The sequence below is a fragment of the Propithecus coquereli genome, unplaced genomic scaffold, assembly GCF_000956105.1.
Source record: "Propithecus coquereli isolate 6110/MARCELLA unplaced genomic scaffold, Pcoq_1.0 Scaffold147, whole genome shotgun sequence".
Taxonomy (NCBI): domain Eukaryota; kingdom Metazoa; phylum Chordata; class Mammalia; order Primates; family Indriidae; genus Propithecus; species Propithecus coquereli.
In genome coordinates, this window is record NW_012139080.1 from 7,950,167 (window position 1) to 7,966,194 (window position 16,028).

Consider the following 16,028-nt stretch of genomic DNA (forward strand, 5'->3'; position numbering starts at 1 on the left):
TACTTATTTGCCATTTCCCCGGAGATGAAGAGTTTCAAGCACACATACTTACCTATAGAAGATTCCTGAATATATGCCATGGAATATAAAATACAGACATCTAAGTTATTGTGTCATCTATCTTTGTCTCTATCTATCCAATAAGAAATGAAACATGGCGCAAAGTGAATTGAGAAGATGAAAGAATAGTAAAATATAGCACTGTTATTTAAGATACTCATAATTTATTTAAAAAGCAAAGATATATATCTTCAGGAAAGAATAGAAAATGATGTAAGAGATTAAAAAATAAATTATTGGAGTTGCAGGATTTCAAATACAGGCAAAATGTTTAAGGTGCAAATCATGAATGATTTGATGTATGTGTCTAGATTTTCTTTATAAATAACTGAATATGTTACATTTACCCTCTTCATATTACCACATCCTTCTTCCTTTTGCTGGGTGATCATTTCTACTAACTTACTTATTCCATCTTTAACAGTGCATGTTCTTTAGATGCTTTTCGGTGTTTGCTTTCAATACAAGACCTGTTAGGGCCTGGAAGTTGTACAAAATAAGTAACTGACATTAGGAAAATCAATCCTGTTTCTGTTGGCAATCATTTCAATTACATAAACTGTTTTATTAATAATATAATTTGATATGCAAGTAAAGCCATTATTTTTATGTTTAATTATGTTTAAAGAATGCTAATCCTTTTGGAATGAGTATTCTCTATTCTATTCTTATCAATGATCTTTTATAAAATTTTCTGATTATAAAAGTATTACTGCCAGCATTTGTGTTTTATTAACTATCTGTTCATATTTATTTTTTATGCTCTTAGTGTTTGTCGTATGTTTTGTACATTAATTTGATTACATATGATCTGTACTATTTATTGTTAATATTCTTCCTAGTTTGTGCTTATGTTATTTTCTGATAAATACAAAGTCTTATTTTTATTTAGTACAAGCGGTCTGTTTACCTTACGATTTGATTTTCAGTTTATAAAGTTCTTTCTCATTTAGATACTTGAGAAATACTTATAATTTCTTCTTGTTTCTTATTTTATTTCATTTTTACATTGTTCTCTTTAATTTACATTAAACTCAAGTATATTGTGATGAATAATTTAAAGTGAGAATCTAACTTTTTTTTTTAAAATAGGTTTCCAGCACCACTTATTGCATAATTTGTCTTTTTTCTACCAATTTGTGATGCATTGTCTTATATTAACACATTAACTGCCATGTGAGTTGTATTTAACTCACGCTAGTTTTGAGCCTGAGACCTTGTGAAGCAAAACCTGGACAAAACCCTGCAGTTGGTTTGTGAAAATCTTACTTTGTTGAGTTCTTATTGTTACAATTAATATTGACAATTTAATTCTAAAAACGTGAATTAAATGAATAGAAGTCAATAAATTTTATTTTTCTACTTATGTTTACCTTTAAATTACACTTAAGCTCGACAAGTTCAGAAAAACACTTTACCCTTATGAACTATTTTTCAGGTTTTCACATTATTTTTATATTATTAATTTTCAAGTTTTTATGTTACTTTTTTATTCAAAAAAAACCCAGAAAACAATAAAAAATAAAATTTTCATTAAATTAGAAAGGATCGTTTTGTTTTTGAAATTTTTATTCTATTTTTGTGATAAACACCGTGACCCAAGGAAAAAAATTTTTTTTCTAGTGTGGCAGTCAATGTGTTAAATTCTCCTATCTATTCTGATAAACATATTTTACTGAGTTTAAAAACAATAAAGATCCATTCTTAATATGATTAAAGCACTATTTATTCATTATATATTTTTGTTTTACTGTTTGACTCAGTTTTAATATAGTAGTTTCCATGCTCATTTATTTCTTCTTTACACCTTGAATCAAAGTGAGCTGAGTACTTAGACAAATACAGATTTTTGGTTTCATAAAAACTACCTCGTTTACAAATAACTCAAATTATAGGCATTGTACATATAGGCACTTGCATTCACTTTTAAGAAGTTAATTTTTCTCTTTCTGTTTATGTTTTTTAGAGTTTAATATCTCATATACTTTCAGCATTCAGATTTGATAAAAAAGAAGTTGGTCTTTTCACTCAAGGTCTAGGGTATGCGCCTGTAGATTACTATCCTGGTTTGCTTAAAAATGTGAGTATTTTAAATTTATTAGTATTGAAATTTTCATTGCAGAATGTACCATCAGCAAAAAGAGTAAATGGAAATATTTCACTCCTCCAGGAGAAATGTTTAACTTTTCTTTGTTTATCTCTTCTTACCTTGGGTAGACTTAACGGCCATGTAAGGAAGAAATGTGAGATGGGAGGTTATGAGAAAGGAGAAGGAAACCAGGAAAGATTTTATTAAATCTACCAATCAACCTCTTCTTCTCATAACCCATCTCAGTTATTCATTCCAAGATTATTGCAAGAAGAGCTTTCCTTGATCAGGATAAACACAGCCTTGTACTGTTGGACAAATCTAGTATTTAAAATAACTTGATTGGAATTTTATGTTAAAGCAGAGCAGAAAATTCAATAAATAATCTTGGAAATAGTGTTATATTAATATATTTACCTCTTAGTATTTAAAGCTTTGTTTTCTTCTGGCTCAAATTGTAGTCAAATATAGGAAGTTTTAATCTATGATTTTGATATAACTTTTCTAAAAATATTATGAAATTTTTCATGTTAACCATTCTGATCTTTTGGAAGCTTTATACATGAAAAGCATTTTTTAAAATGAAATAAAGTTAAAAAGAAGAAATAAACTAACTCTAACTTTTTTTTAAATGGTTTGGTTTTAATTCGTAGGAAATTAATGATCTATTGTTCATTGCCTAAATAAGAATGCAGAATAATAGACATTAAACATAAAATCCCAGTTATTAGTAACTGTGACTTGGCACTGTTTTCTTTTCACTCTGACAAAGTAAAACATAAGGAGAAGACGGTGGGGGGTGGGGGGAATCTCAACGGAAATATCACTCACACCAAGAAAAATAGAACTGATGTAATCCTGTTTGCAGTGTGAGTTAACCTGCAACTGATTTTGTGTTACAGATGGTTTTATCATTAGCGTCTGAACTCAGAGAGAATCATCTTGATGGATTTAACACTCAAAGGCGGTAGGTGTTAAACTAAACGTCCCTATTCTCAACTTTCAAAATGTATCAGTTTAGTTATAAGAGGAAAATTTTATAATTCATAGACAATGCATGTTCGTAGTTAAGGTTTGATTCTATATGGAGAGATTATTTTATTGGAATGCATAGCAAATTGGTGTGTTTTTTCAAATTTTCTTTTTAAAATTACTATTCTCTCAACTATAATAGGGCAGTAAGTGGATCATGTAATGTTTTCTGGGTACCCATTAGGTAAAAAGCCCTGCATATATAGTAGGGAAAACACAAGAGAGAGGAGCACTTAGGCTCACCCTGGGATTGCTCACTGTGGGAGGAGAAGGTGCTCGATGCAAGTGTTCTCATGCTAGCCTGTCCCACTCTGTCCCCCAACCTCGCCACACACAATCAGGATATTTACAAGGCAACATTTGGTGTGCACAGATGACTATTTTAAGAAACATAATATTCCAAAATCCAGACCAAACAAATCAAATAGATTCAGACAAATTAAAAGGCAATTAATCACATTACAAATGTTTTTTCACTCTGTGAAAGAAATCAGAGTTGTTTTCATTGGTGAGCATTTCATTTTTAACATATCATTAACCAAGAGAATCTGGGGACTGAGGGACTTTGTGGTTTTTTTGTAAAGCTATTGCTAATTAAAGCTCTATCAGAAATAGTCTTTGCCCTCAGCTTTTAAGAATCCTTTGCCTCTAACCCTTAAAGTAAGCTATAAAATTCTTAGAAGAAAACGTTGGTGAAAATCTTCATGACATTGGATTTGGCAGTGATTTTTCAGATATGACACCAAAAGTACAAGCAACAAACAAAAAATAGGTAAATTGGACTTTATTAAAATTAAGAATTATTATGAATCAAAGAATACTATTAGGAAAGTAAAAAGACAACTTACTGAGTGATTGAAAACTTTTACAAATATTATCTCTGATAAGGGATTAATGTCCAGAATATATAATGAACTCAACAACAAAAACCTCAATTCAAAATGGACAAAAGACTTGAATAGACCTTCCTCCAAAGAGACAAAAGTAGAAAATAAGCATATGAAAAGATACTCAACATCACTAATCATTAGGGAAATGCAAATCAAAACCACAATGAAAAACCACATCCACTAGGATAACTATTATTTAAAAAAAATAAAAAAGGGAAGTAACAAGTGATGGTGAGGATGTGAACAAATTGGAACCCTTGTGCATTGCTGGTGGAAGTGTAAAATGATGCAGCCACTGTGGAAAACAGTTTGGCAGTTCCTCAAAAACTTAAGCGTAGTATTATTGCATGACCCAGAAATTCCACTCCTAGATATACATCCAAAATTAGGAACTTTATTATATATGTGTGTGTGTGTGTGTGTATATGAATGAAAGCAGAAACTTGAACAGATATCTATACCAGTGTTGATTAGTTTCAGTAGCCAAAAGGTGGAGACATACCCAAGTGTCCATTATCAGACAAATGGATAAACAAAATGTGTTTATTCCCTAAAAAGGAATAAAATTTTGATATTTGTAAGAACAGAGAGGGACCTTGAAGATACATACCATTCTTAGTGAAATAAGCCAGACACAGAAGGACAAATATTGTTTAATTCCACTTACATGAGATACCTAGAATAGGCAAATTTGTAGAGACAGGAAGCTGAATAGAGGTTACTGGAAGCTGGAGGGAGGGACGAAGGGGAAGTTATAGTTTAATGTGTATAGAGCTTTTTCAGGGGATGCTGAAAAATTTTGGTGTATACAAAGTAGTGATGAGAAAACAGAACATGGAATGTATTTAATGTCACTTAATGATTACCACTTATAAGTGTTTAAATGATAACTATTATTTATGTTTTACCACAATAAAAAAATAAGAAAAAAAATCGAATGTCATACTATTATATACTCTCTCAAATGAATAAAATTTAAAGCACTCACATTATCATGTGTAGACGTAGAACTACTATATCTCTCATACATTGTTAGTGAGAATGTGAAATGCTATAACTACTTGATAAACAGTGCAGCAGTTTATTATAGAGTTAAACATATGCTTACTATGTAGCTCGCCCATTCCACTCTTATTTAGTCATAGCAAATAAAAACATAGATACTACTACTTGTATATGAATGTTCATAGCTGCTTTATTTATAATAGTTCAAAACCAGAAACAACCCAAAGGACCATCCTCAAATGAATGTGTAAAAAAAATCCGAATATCTGTTGTCCCCATTTGAAAAATAAAAGACAGGTTATAAACTGTGAGAAAATATTTTCAGATTGTACATCTGATAAAGCCTTTTATCAGATGTACTGGAGGCTTTATCAGATGTACTGGATTGTACAGAATGTATAAAGAATTCAGTAATAAGACAACCTAGTTTAAAAGTGAGCAAAAGATTGGAATACACATTTTAGTAAAAAATATATACAAATGGCTAATACCACCCAAGTACTTGTATGTGAATGTTTATAGCATTATTCATAATGGGCAAAAAGTGGAAGCAATCCAAATATACATCAACTCATGAGTGGATAAACAAAATGTGGTATGGTTATACAATATACAATAGAATACTATTTCTCAATAAAAAGAAAGTGATCCATGCTGCAACATGGATGAACCTCAAAAACGTGCTAAGTGAAAAGACCACATATTGTATGATTTCATTTACATGAAATATTCAGAATAGGCAAAGCATAAAGTAGATTAGCTGTTGGCTGGGGCTGGGAGTAGGAATTAGGGATTTCCTGAAAATGAGCACAGAGGATCTTTCCAAGGTGATGGAAATATCCTAAAACTAGATGGTGACGATGGCTTTTCAGCTCAGTAAATTTATTACAATTCATTGAATTGTGCATTTAGAATAGGTAAAGTGTGTGGTATTATGAAATATACCTAAAAATAAGGTGAAGAATCTATGAGAGGCATTGGAAGTGTTTAGATTCATTTATTTACATGTCAGGTAAAGACTTTGATTTAACTGTGAGGTGAATGTCAACTAATAGATCTTTTGAATAATGTTATTAAAATTTATTAAAAAGACTTAAAATATCAATAAGACACAATGTGTATGTACTCCCTACATTAGACTCCCCCAAAATGCATTGGAGTTGGTAATTTTTAAAAAATAAGCCGAGAATAAACAAAATCATTTTTAAAATCTATTAACAAATGGAAATGACCAGCCACAGACTTGGAAGATATTTGCAACCTATAAAATTGACAAAAGATTAATATGCAATATATAGAAATGACTTCCACACATCAATCATAAAGAGGTAAACACTCTAATATAGAAATGGGCAAGAAATATAAGTAGGTCATTACCAAAAGAAGAAAACTGAATGAATAATAAACATAAAAGGAATTCTTCAGGAGTGATGTCAGCAAGATGGCAGAATAGGAAGCCCCAGACCTTGTTTCACCACAGAGACATCAACTTAACTATAACATAGTCCCAAAAAGCCTTAATGAAAACTCCAGAAACCAATTAAGTTGCAGTACTGCAGGCAAGCTCAAAATCTGGAATAGTGCATTGAAATTAGTAAGAAAAGCTGTTTCATATCAGCCGTGATAGCCCTTCTTCCAAGCTGGCACAGCTTGGTGAGGTTGGGAGAAAAAATTGAACTTGTAGCTTCTCCATTGGCTGGGAAAGAAGAGGGGGATATGCACCCACAGTTCTAGCTTTTCAGGGGCTGTCTGAGGAACTAGCTTCTGTCTTGTCTGAGTTGGAACATTGACGGGCCCTGGCATAGAGTAGTCTCCCATTATCTGCAGGGGATACATTCCAAAATACCCAGTGGATGTCTGAAATCACAGATAATACTGAGCCCAATTTTTGTCAGTCATAACATGTTTCTTTTTATGTCTTCCACCCACAGGTTTAATGCCTTTTCCATCTTAAACTAAGCATTTATCACGCACGGTGGCTATAACTTTTGCTGTTTGAGGTGTGACAGCGAAACTAGCACAAATTTCTTTTTCCTTCTTCACAATTTCACAGATAGGAGATTCATTCTTACAATAGGTCTTAGCAATGTAAGCATATGATTTTTTTCTTTCCTTATTAAATCAAGAACTTTTCCTTTTTTACTTAAAGAAAGCATTTTCAACTTCTTTTTGGCATATCTGAATCTCCAGTATCACTACTATTGCACTTTGGAGTTACTATTAAGTAAAATAAGGGTTACTTGAACACAAGCATAGCAATACTGTGATAATTGATCTTATAACCGATATGGCTACTAAGTGATTAACAGCAGATAGCATATACGACGTGGATATGCTGGACAAAGAGATGATTCATGTCCTGGGCAAGATAGAGTGGGACGGCATGAGATTTCATCACGCTACTCAGACCAGCACACAATTTAAAACTTATGAATTGTTTATTTCTGGAATTTTCCATTTATTTTTGGACTGTGGTTCACCATGGATAACTGAAACCATGAAAAGCAAACTGTGGGTAAAGAGATACTACTTTGTTTGCCTTGGGGTCACAGAGAACAAAACAAAGCTTAGCAGTTTGTTGCAGCACCAGAGAACTGACAGAGCTGCATATGGAGGATGGCACAGCTCAGCAGGATTGGGAGAAAGCGCCCAGCTCAAGACTTCTCCCTTGGAAGGGAAAGAGAGAAGTGGAATGTGCACAATGCTCTGGCTTTTCAAGGGGCTACCAGAGGGACTGGTTTCTGTCTTGCCTAACTTACAGCACTTACAGGGAATTGGCATTCTTTGGATGCATGGAAAGTTATGAAGAACAAAAGAGAACTCAGCAGCCTTGTTGCAGCACTAGAGAACCTGCAGTACCACAAACAGACACCAGAGGGATGGAGAAATTACAACCTCTTGAAAAAGAAATTGAAAAGTGTCTCTAATTAGGAAATTACATTCACAAGCCCAGAGAAGACACATGGTTGGAAGAGACTTGAGGGACTCCCCAAGATCTCTAGGTGGGCTGATTGGTGAAGGTCTTCCTTTGTACAATGCCAGTCTATACAGACTGGGAGAAATGGCTTTTCTAAATGCACAAAACAGCAAAAAAAAAAAAAAAAAGCAACTCCAAAAAACAAAAAAAACCAAGATGCACAAAACAGGGAAACATGGCCAATAAAAGGATCATATAAACATCCAGAAACTGACCCTAAAGAAACAGAGATCTATGAATTACCTAACAAAGAATTCTAAATAGTTGTCTTAAGGAATCTCAGTGAAATACAAGAGAATATGGATAAACAACTACATGAAATCAGGAAAACAATTCATAAACAGAACAAAAATATCAACAGAGGTAGAAACTATAAACAGAAAACCAAACAGATACTCTGGAGCTGAAGAATGCAGTAACTGAATTGAAAAATTGATTGGAGAGGTTCAACAGCAGACTTGATCAAGCAGAATAAAGAATCAAAAAACTTGAAGACAGGCTGATTGAAATTATCACGTCAGAGGAACAAAAAGAAAAAAGAATGAAAGAAAGTGAAGAAATTCTAAGGGACTTATGGAACAACATCAAGTAAAACAATATACACATTATGGGACTCCTAGAATAAGAGACAAAGAAAGAGGCAGAGAACTTATCTGAAGAAATAATGGTGAAAACTTCCCAAATCTGAGGAAGGGATTAGACATCCTAATTCAAGAAGCTCAAAGGACTGCAACTGGGATGAGCCCAAAGAGGCCCACACCAAGACACACAAAAATCAAACTGTCAGAAGGTAACAATAAAGACAGCATCTTGAAAACAACAACAAAAAAACTGACATGTCACATACCAGGAAGGTCCTATAAGATTATCAGTGAATTTCTTAGTAGAAATATTACAGGCCAGATGGGAGTTAGATGATACAGATTCAAAGAATAGTGGGGGAGACCAAACCTGCCAACCAAGAATACTGTATAATTGTCCTTCAAAAATGAAGGAGAAGGCCAGGCATGGTGGCTCATGCCTATAATCCCAGTACTTTGGGAGGCTGAGGTGGGAGGATAGCTTGAGGCCAGGAGTTCGAGACCAGCCTGGCCTACCTAGCAAGACCCCCAACTCTACCAAAAATATATATATAATTAGCTGGACATGGTGGTGCATGCCTGTAGTTCCAGCTAATTGGGAAGCTGAGGTGGGAAGATTGCTTGAGCCTAGGAGTTTGAGGTTGTAGTGAGCTATGATGATGCCACTGTACTTCAGCCTGGGTGACAGAATGAGACCCTGTCTCAAAAAAAACAAAAAACAAAAACAAAACAAAAAAAAGATCTTCCCTGATAAACAAAAGCTGAGGGAGTTCGTCACCACTAGACATCACCACTTACAAGAATTGCTAAAGGGAATCCTTCAAGTTGAAAGGACACTAGACAGCAACATGAAAACACACAAAAATATAAAGCTCTCTGGTAAAGATAAATATATAGACAAATACAAAATTCCATAATACTTTGATGGTAGTACAGTCATCCCTCAGTATCCACAGGGGATTGTTTCCAGGAATCTCTCACAGATACCAAAATCTGCACATGCTCAAGTCCTGCAATCAACCGTGTGGAACCTGTAGATACAAACAGTTGACGCTCTGTATCTGTGAGTTGCACATCCTGCAAATACTGTGTTTTTGATCCTTGGTTGAATCTATGGATGCAGAAACCACATTTTTGGAGGGCTGACTGTACATAAATCATTTTTAATTCTGGTGTAGAACTTATAAAAGCATAAGAAAAGTATAAAAACTATTTTAATAGATACAAAATATAAGATGTATTATGACATCGGTCACATGAAGTGGGGAGGAGATGTAAATGAGTATAATTTTTGTATGTGGTTGAAATTAACTTCTTATCAGTTTAAAATAGGTTGGTATAACTCTAAGATATTTTATGTAATCCACATGGTAACAACAAAGAAAATAATTGTAGGAGATACACAAAGGAAAATGAGAAGGGGATCAAAGCATGTCACTACAAAGCATGAAACAAAAAGAAAGGGAACAAGATAGGAAAAGGGGAACAAAATTACCACATGATACATAAAAAACAATTAATGAAATGGGAATAGTAAGTCCTTCCCTATCAATAATTACTTTAATTTAACAGGTATTTAACTTCCCATTCAAAAGACATAGAATTGAGGCTGGGCGCGGTGGCTCACGCCTGTAATCCTAGCTCTCTGGGAGGCCGAGGCAGGCGGATTGTTTGAGCTCAGGAGTTCGAAACCAGCCTGAGCAAGAGCAAGACCCCGTCTCTCCTAAAAAAAATTAGAAAGAAATTAATTGGACAACTAAAAATACATAGAAAAAATTAGCCGGGCATGGTGGCGCATGCCTGTAGTCCCAGCTACTCGGGAGGCTGAGGCAGGAGGATCGCTTGAGCCCAGGAGTTTGAGGTTGCTGTGAGCTAGGATGACGCCATGGCACTCTATCTAGCCCGGGCAACACAGTGAGACTCTGTCTCAAAAAAAAAAAAAAAGACATAGAATTGCTAAATGGATAAGAAAATAAGATCCAACAATATGATGTCTGTAAGAGACCCACTTGAAATACAAGGACATACATAATCCAAAAGTAAAAAGATGGAAAAAGATACAACACACAAATGGTAACCAAAAGAGGGCAAGAGTAGCCATACTTATATCAGACAACTGTCACAAGAAACAAAGGAGAAGATTATATAATGACAAAAGAATCAATTCACCAGGAAGATATAACAATTATAATGAATAGCATAGCATCAAAATATATGAAGCAAACATTGATAGAATTGAAGGGAGAAATAGAAAGTAACACAATAATAATAGGAGATTTCAATATCTCATTTTTAATAAGGATTGATTAATCAGACTGAAGATCAGTAAGAAAACAGCTTGAGTAATGCTATAGACCAATTGGACTTAATAGACATATATAGAACACCCCACCCAATAACAGTAGAATACGCATTCTTCTCATGCGCACATGGAACATTTTCCAGGATAGGCTCATATTAGGCCACAAAAGAAGTTTTAATAAATTTAAGAAGACTGAAATCATACCAAGTATTTTTTCAACCACAATGGTGTGAAACTGAAAGTCAATAGCAAAAGAAAAACTGGAAAATTCACAAATATGTGGAAATTAACACACTCTTAGACAGCCAATGGGTCAAAGAAGAAATCACAAATAATGTATAAAATAACTTGAAACAAGTGAAAATGTAGGCACAATATATGAAAAATGGGATGCAGCAAAAGCAGTACTAACAGGGAAGTTTATAGTGGTAAATGCCTACATTAATAAAGAAGAAAGATCTCAAATCAGCAGCCTGGCTTTACATCTTAGGGAACTACAAAAAGAACAAACTAAAACTAAAGTTAGAAAAAGGGAGAGAATAATGAAGATTAGAGCAGAAATAAACAAAATAGAGAATAGAAAAAAATCAAAACTAAGAGTTGAGTTTTTATAAAGATCAGCAAAATTGACAAACCCTTAGCTAGACTAAGTCAGGGGGAAAAAGAAGACTTTAATAACAAAAATCAGAAATGAAAGAAGAAAAATTACAATTGATGCCAAAAAAATAAAAAGGATCACAAGAGACTACTATGAACAATTATATGGCAACAAATTGTATAACCTAGAAGAAATGGATGAATTTCTAGAAGCCTACAAGACTGAATCGTGAAGAAATAAAAAATCTGAACAGACTTATAACTAGTAAGGAGATTGAATCAGTTATCCAAAAGCCTTCTAACAAAAAAAAACCCAGGACAGGATGGCTTCACTGGAGAATTCTATCAAACATTTAAAGAAGAATTAACACCAGTCCTTCTCAAATTCTTCCAAAAAATTGAAGAAGAGAGAACACTTCCAAACTCATTTTATGAGGCAAGCATTATCATGGCATCAAAATCAAACAATGCTACTACAAGAAAAGAGACAAATATCTTTCATGAAGCTTGATGCAAAAATCCTCAGCAAAATACTAGCAAACTCAATTCCACAGTACATTAGAAGGATTATATATCATAACCAAATGAAATTTATTTCTGGAATACAAGGATGGTTCAACATACCAAACTGAATCATTGTAATGCACCATATCAATAGAATGATGAACAAAAACCACATGATCATCTCAATTGATGCAAAAAAAAGCATTTGACAAAATTCAATACCCATTTATGATAAAACACTCAGCAAGTTAGGAATAGAAGAAAATTACCTCAACATAATAAAGGCAGTATTTGAAAAACTCATGGTTAACATCATATTTAATAGTGAAAAACTGAAAGTTTTCCCTCTAAAGTCAGGAACAAGGCAAGGATATCCTTATCCTCTCTTACCATTTGTATTCTATATAGTACTGCAAGTCCTTGCCAGTACCATTAGACAAGAAAAAGAAAAGATATTGAAATTGGAAAGGAAGAAGTGATTTTATCTCTGTTCACAGATGACAGGATCTTACATGTAAAAACCCTAAAAGATTCCACAAAAAACTGTTAGAACTAATAAACTATTAATAATTAAGCAAAGTTACAGGATGTAATATAAACACACAAAAAGCAGTTTCATTTCTATGCACTAACAATGAACAATTCAAAAAGGAAATTAAAAAAAGCAATTCCACTTAAAATAGCATCAAAAAGAATAAAACATTTAGTTTTAAGTATAAAGCTTAACCATGGAGGCCAAAGACTTGTACACTGAAAACTACAAACATTGGTAAAAAAAATTAAAGAAGATGCAGATAAATGGAAGGGCATCCCATGTTCATGGATTGAAATACTTAATATTTTAAAATGTTCATACTGCCCAAAGCAATCTATAGATTCAGTGTAATTCCTATCAATATACCAATGGGTTTTTTTTTTAGAAATAGAAAACATCATCCTAAAATTTATATAGAATCTTAAAGTATCCCCAAATAGCCAAACAGTTTGGAGAAAGAAAAGGGTGGAGTCCTCACACTTCCTTTTTTCAAAATATGTTACAAAGCCACAGTAATCAAAATATGGTACTGGCAGAAAAGTCAGACATATTGACCAATGTAACATATAATAGAGACCCCAGAAATCCTCACGTATATGATTAAATGATCTTTGACAAGGGTTCCATGGTTATAAGGTTGGGGAAGGATAATCTCTTCAATAAATGGTGCTGGGAAAGCTGGATATACATGTGCAAAAGAATGAACTTGGACCCTTACCTTACATTGTGTACAAATATTGGCTCAAAATAGATTAAAGACCTAAATGTAAGACCTGAAAGTATAGGAGAAAAGCTTCATGACGTTGGATTTGGCAATGATGCTTCGGCTATGACACCAAAACCATAGGCAAGAAAAGCGAGAGTAGACAAATAGGACTATATCAAATTTAAAAGTTTCTGTGCAGCAAAGGAAACAACAGATTGAATGACAGCCTATGGAATGGGAAAAAATATTTGCAAACCATGTATCTGGATAAGGGCTTAATATCAAGAATATGTGGAGAACCCTTACAAGTCAACAACAACAACAAAAAAGCCCAATTAATCCAATTAAAAATAGGCAAGCGACTTTAATATACATTTCTCCAAAGAATATATACAAATGACCAATAAGCATCTGAAAAGATGTTCATCATCACTAATCATCGGGGAAATGTAAATTAGAGCCACAATAAGATATCACTTTATACCCAGTAGGATGGCCAATATTCAAAAGGAAGGAAGGAAGGAAAGGGGGAGGAAGGAAAGGAGGGAGGAAAGAAGGAAAGGAGGAAGGAAGTTAGTTAGTTTTGGTGAAGATGTGGAATAACTGGAATCCTTGTGCACTGTTAGTGGTAATGTAAAATGGTGCAGCCACTCTGGAAGATGGTGTGGGGGTTCCTTTAAAAATTAAAAATGGAACTACCATATGATCCAGCAATCCCACTCTGTGCATATATCCAAAAGAATTGAAAACAAGATCTCTAAGAGATATTTACACACCCATGTTCATTGCAGCATTATTCACAAGAGCCAAGAGGTGGAAGCAACCCACGATGGGATATGCCCATCATGAATGAATAGATGAAGTGTGGTATATAGAGACAATGGAAGGTTATTCAGCCTTAAAAAAGAAGGCAATCCTGTTATATACCAAAACATGGATGAACCTGAGGACATCATGCAAAGTGAAATAAACCAGTAACAAAAGACAAATACTGCATGATTCCATTTATATGAGGTATCTAAAGTATTCAAACTCTTAGAAACAAAGTAGAATGGTTGCGAGAGGATAGGAGGAAGGGGAAAATGGAAGTTGGTTCAATGGGTATAGAGTTTTGCAAGATGTAAAAAGTTCTAGAGATCTATTGCACAAGGGCATATAATTAACACTACTACACTGTATACTTAAAGATGGCTAAGATGGTAAATTTTATATTAGGTGGGTTTTTTTTTTTTTACCACAATTTAAAAATATTCTTCAAATTCCTATTTTCAAGAAAATGTAAACTACATTAGTGAGACAGCCATCAGATTATTGTGAACTCTAGGGTGTTGCTGATGTGAACATAAATAAATAGGCCCAACCGCTTTGGAGAACAAATTGATCTTACTGGAATTTGGGTTTCTCCATTAGCCCCTCTCCATGAGTGCTCTGTTTACTGTAGCCTGCCTCCAGTATTTGTGGGGAAGATCAGAATGTGGTGTTGGTTGGGATTGCTAATCAGTTGTATTCTGTGCATTAGAGCCCTCACAAATTTCCTGAGGGTCGATAGCCACTGGGTGCTTTCTTCTCCTCCCAAGACTCCCTTCTTCCTGTTGGAGACAGGACATTTCTGTTGTCTTTTGCTTGGGAGCAGTGGATAAGAAGGAAGTGTTTATGAAGGCCTAGGCAGCTGGCTGCTGTTATTGCAATAGCCTAAGAAATTGTCTTGTTGGCTGCTAGGTTGCCTCCTGGTCCTTGGATTCACTCCCAATGTGACTGTAAGAGAGTGGTCCTCTCTTGCAAGCTTTGGGGCTGTGATATTTTCCTTCAGAAAAAGATCCCACCTACCTGCCATTTCAAGCTTTTCTTATAATTTGTGGATCACCAAAAGTTCCTCTGTTTTATAGTTTTTTATATTTAATTGTAAAAATTCTCCCCATCATTTCTAGGAGTTGGAAGTATAGTGTGAATGCTAGGACATTTATGTGGTTACTTCATCCCTTGATTCCATCTCTTATGTTACATTTTCTTATTTTCTCTTTACTAGATTATGAGAATTACCATTCTTCATAGGTCTTGCACTTTAGTCCTCAGGATCTATAGACGTTCTCTACACCACAGCTATTCAAAGTGTAGTCCTTGGAATCAGCAGCATCAGCATCCCTGGGGGAGAGGCCAAGGAATTTTTTTTTCTTAACATCTTTCCAGATGTTTCTTATGTACACTAAAGTTTGAGAAATGCTGCTCTATGCTACTTCTTTAGTAGCATTTCCCAGAACTAGATATTAGTCCCTAGTAGCAATCTGAATATTTTAAGGTGGCATGACAGAATTAATTGTATTTAAGGTTTTTATTTTTATTGATGAATTCCTATGAAGTGTTATTAGTTTAGCTGTATTATTTTCTTGATTATCAGTAGTGAATTCTCATGGAGATAATTTTTTTTATTGAACTACACATAGTGATCTGTTCTTATGGGGTGAACAGTTTGTGTTTTCTCCTCAAATACTCACCTTTTATAAAATCCACTTCTCATTCTTTACCACTTGCCTAAATGGCAGAGGTCCCTTCAACAATGCTTACCTTCCATAATGCTCTATCATCATTCTTTAACTCACCACCTTGGTGGTTTTAGATCTAAAATTAATTAATGTATTTTCCAATCCATCATCTAAGGGGTTAACAAAAAGACACATTTAGCTTGAGTTGTAAATATCTTTTATTTTTGGAATAGAATATATGAGCTTACTGGGTAGGATGGGAGAGGCGGG

At 34.0% G+C, this 16,028-nt stretch overlaps 1 protein-coding gene across 1 annotated transcript in view; it reads left to right on the plus strand.

Annotated features, from left to right (window-relative positions):
• Positions 1–16,028, plus strand: part of FANCC (Fanconi anemia, complementation group C) — a 139,842-nt gene that overhangs the window by 69,323 nt on the left and 54,491 nt on the right. The window contains exons 4-5 of the mRNA XM_012640061.1: positions 2,027–2,140; positions 3,052–3,116. Of these exons, the coding sequence (XP_012495515.1) occupies positions 2,027–2,140; positions 3,052–3,116 (179 nt within the window). The remainder of the gene's footprint in view (positions 1–2,026; positions 2,141–3,051; positions 3,117–16,028) is intronic.